Source organism: Propithecus coquereli, unplaced genomic scaffold (genome assembly GCF_000956105.1).
Source record: "Propithecus coquereli isolate 6110/MARCELLA unplaced genomic scaffold, Pcoq_1.0 Scaffold38, whole genome shotgun sequence".
NCBI lineage: Eukaryota > Metazoa > Chordata > Mammalia > Primates > Indriidae > Propithecus > Propithecus coquereli.
The window spans coordinates 2,048,158-2,050,600 of NW_012149507.1; the positions used below are offsets into that span (position 1 = coordinate 2,048,158).

Genomic DNA, 2,443 nt, shown 5'->3' on the forward strand with positions numbered 1-2,443 from the left:
GGACTGCTGCTGTAGGATGTCACCTGCTCCCAGGGTGTCAGTGATTTCCAGGAATGGGTTTAATTGGGGCTGTGCTCTCTCTTAATTAATCCATTAATACATATCACAGCTAATCCTCACAACAAACTTTCAAGATACCTTAATTGTTATATTGTAGCTGAGACAAGACAGGTTAAGTAATTTATGCAAGATCACACATCTAGTAAATGGTGAAGATGTAATGTAGTATCTGGGTCTGAGTCTGCCTGATTCCAAGTTTTTTTTCTGTTCCTATTCCATATTGCTTTTTCTTGAACTTAGTCATGGGTAATTGTTTATGCCTTAGGAGAAGAAAGCCCATTTAAATATCAGGGCTGTAAAAGAGAGCCCTTTTGAATGTGTTGAAAGAAAGAGGCCTTTCATTCAAAGATTACTTCAAATGTGCTTCACACTTCCCTGCATGTGAAGAAAGGCAGAGCGAAGCATCATTGGTCCCAGGCTTTTAGTGTAACTTGGGGAAGTGAGAGGACTCCTCTTGTCATGCACACACTTCAACCTGCCCATGGGTGACGTGCATCTTGTTGCCGCCGAGGCAGGGCCCGTCTGTTCAAGCCTGTGCTGAGCCAGGTGCTGAGAGCAGCACTGATTGTGTTATGTTGAGCCTGCCCATATGCCTCCATCCAAACTGTAGTTCAAGAGCTGCAAAACTATTTGCATTTTCAATCTATCAGATGGCTTTGAACAAAACCAGTGCCAACAAGGCTATTTGAACGCTTTATATTTGCCAAAAGACTGTTTAACCTACCGCTACCAACCAAACTATTAAGAAATACTGTATTTTCAGAATAGCTATGTTTTCCAGGGAGAGGTGCAAGCGAAGAAACCCCATAACACTGGAGATGACCCTAATCACCTTTGTTCTTGGAAAACCTTATTCAGCCACAAAAATACGGGATAAAAGCCAAAGCAACTGACATCTCCTTTGAGGCAAGAGGATCCCATGTGGCTTTGGGTTTGTAACCCATATGGACCTGTTTCAAGCTGAGCGACATCTAGTGTGGGCTGTGCGCACTGCACAAGCTTCACTCCGGGGAATAGACACTTTGAAATGAGCAACGGATTAGGAGCATGAAGTGAGTGTGAGCCACGTCCCAGCACCTTTAGGGTAGAACTGGGTGTGTGGGGTTGGGGGTGGGGGCGCAGTTTTCAGCTGGGTGAGGGCAGGGGAAGCACTGATGTTTCTTGATTGATCTCAGAGCTGTTCTCACACTTGAAGAGGACTCTATTGGCTCATTGTTGTAGAGGGTGTGTGAGTTTGTTGGTGGAGGAGACCTGCCTCCCTGAGCTCTCTTTCCTCTGCCCTGGCTGGTCTTGCTTTTTCTATAGTGATGACCTCGAAGACCTTCAAGCTTAGGGACTCTCAGGGCCAGATGTGCAGCCTCGGAGCGGGGCCTGAGAGCGGCGCCCTCCTCAAGCGCTCCAAAGTCACTCTGTCCTTCCCTCCTGCTCTCTTCCTGACGTTAGCAGAGGACTGAGACTCGCGAGAGAGAACTCACGGACCCCAAGGACGGATGAACTTGGCGGCCCCTCCCCTCTGTTCAGAGCCAGCCCAACTCGGAGAACTCAGAGTCGGCCTCGAGAGTAAAGCTCTTTGAGCTTAAAAAAAAAAAAGACAAACCTATCTTAAATGTCAGTCCAATATCCACGGGGGCGAGCGACAGCAGGTAATTAGAAGCAATTAGCTGTCCCCCTGCCGGGAAGCCGGGCAATTACCTTTCTCCTTCTTCCTCTTCCGTCCTTCCTCCGGCGAAAGCGGGCGGAGGTGCTTCGCTCCAGCAGTGCGCGGCGCTGGCACAGGCATGAGGGATGCGCTGAGCGGGGACTCGGTCTCCTCCTCCCGCCGCCGCGGTGGCCGCGGGCGCAGCGGTGCATTGTGCAGGCCGAGCGCGCCGCGGCGGCCGGAGCTGCAGCCCGGGGTCGCGCGGCCGGAGCTGTCCGAGGTGCTGACCGTCCCGCCCGCGCAGTGCGCGCCCTCCCGCGCCGGACCCGCCGAGTCCCGGCCGCCCTCCCGTCCTCCGTCTGCCTGTCTTTCTCTCTTAATCCAGGGGCGTAGCGGCTGGAGGAAATCATGGTGTTCGCTCCAGGTACGCCCGCACCTTGCTTTTTCGCCGGGTGTCCAGGCGGGGAGCGGGGAAGAGAAGGGAGGGGACAAGGAGAAAAGGCCTTTCCGGCGTGGCCCGGCCGCGCGTTCCGGAGTAACCATCTGCGCGCAAGGGGCGGGAGAGTGCCTGGGCGCGTCGCCTTCGCCCTTCTCCCCAGTCCCGCCCCATCTGTCCTCGAACATCCTCGAGCCGTTCCTCGCCATCGTCCCGCCGCTGCTCTTCCCACCTGGGCCCCCCGCACCCCCTCGAAGCTCAGGCACCTTGAGAACCGGGACCTTCGCCAGCAGCACGGGCACCTACAC

The 2,443-nt window shown here is 54.1% G+C and overlaps 1 protein-coding gene across 1 annotated transcript in view; it reads left to right on the forward strand.

The window, feature by feature from the left end:
- Window positions 1-1,942: 1,942 nt before the first annotated feature.
- Window positions 1,943-2,443, forward strand: part of LOC105816630 (chromosome unknown open reading frame, human C18orf42) — a 60,793-nt gene continuing 60,292 nt past the window's right edge. Inside the window, exon 1 of the mRNA XM_012652112.1 lies at window positions 1,943-2,123. Coding sequence (XP_012507566.1) covers window positions 2,108-2,123 — 16 coding nt within the window. The 5' untranslated portion in view covers window positions 1,943-2,107. The remainder of the gene's footprint in view (window positions 2,124-2,443) is intronic.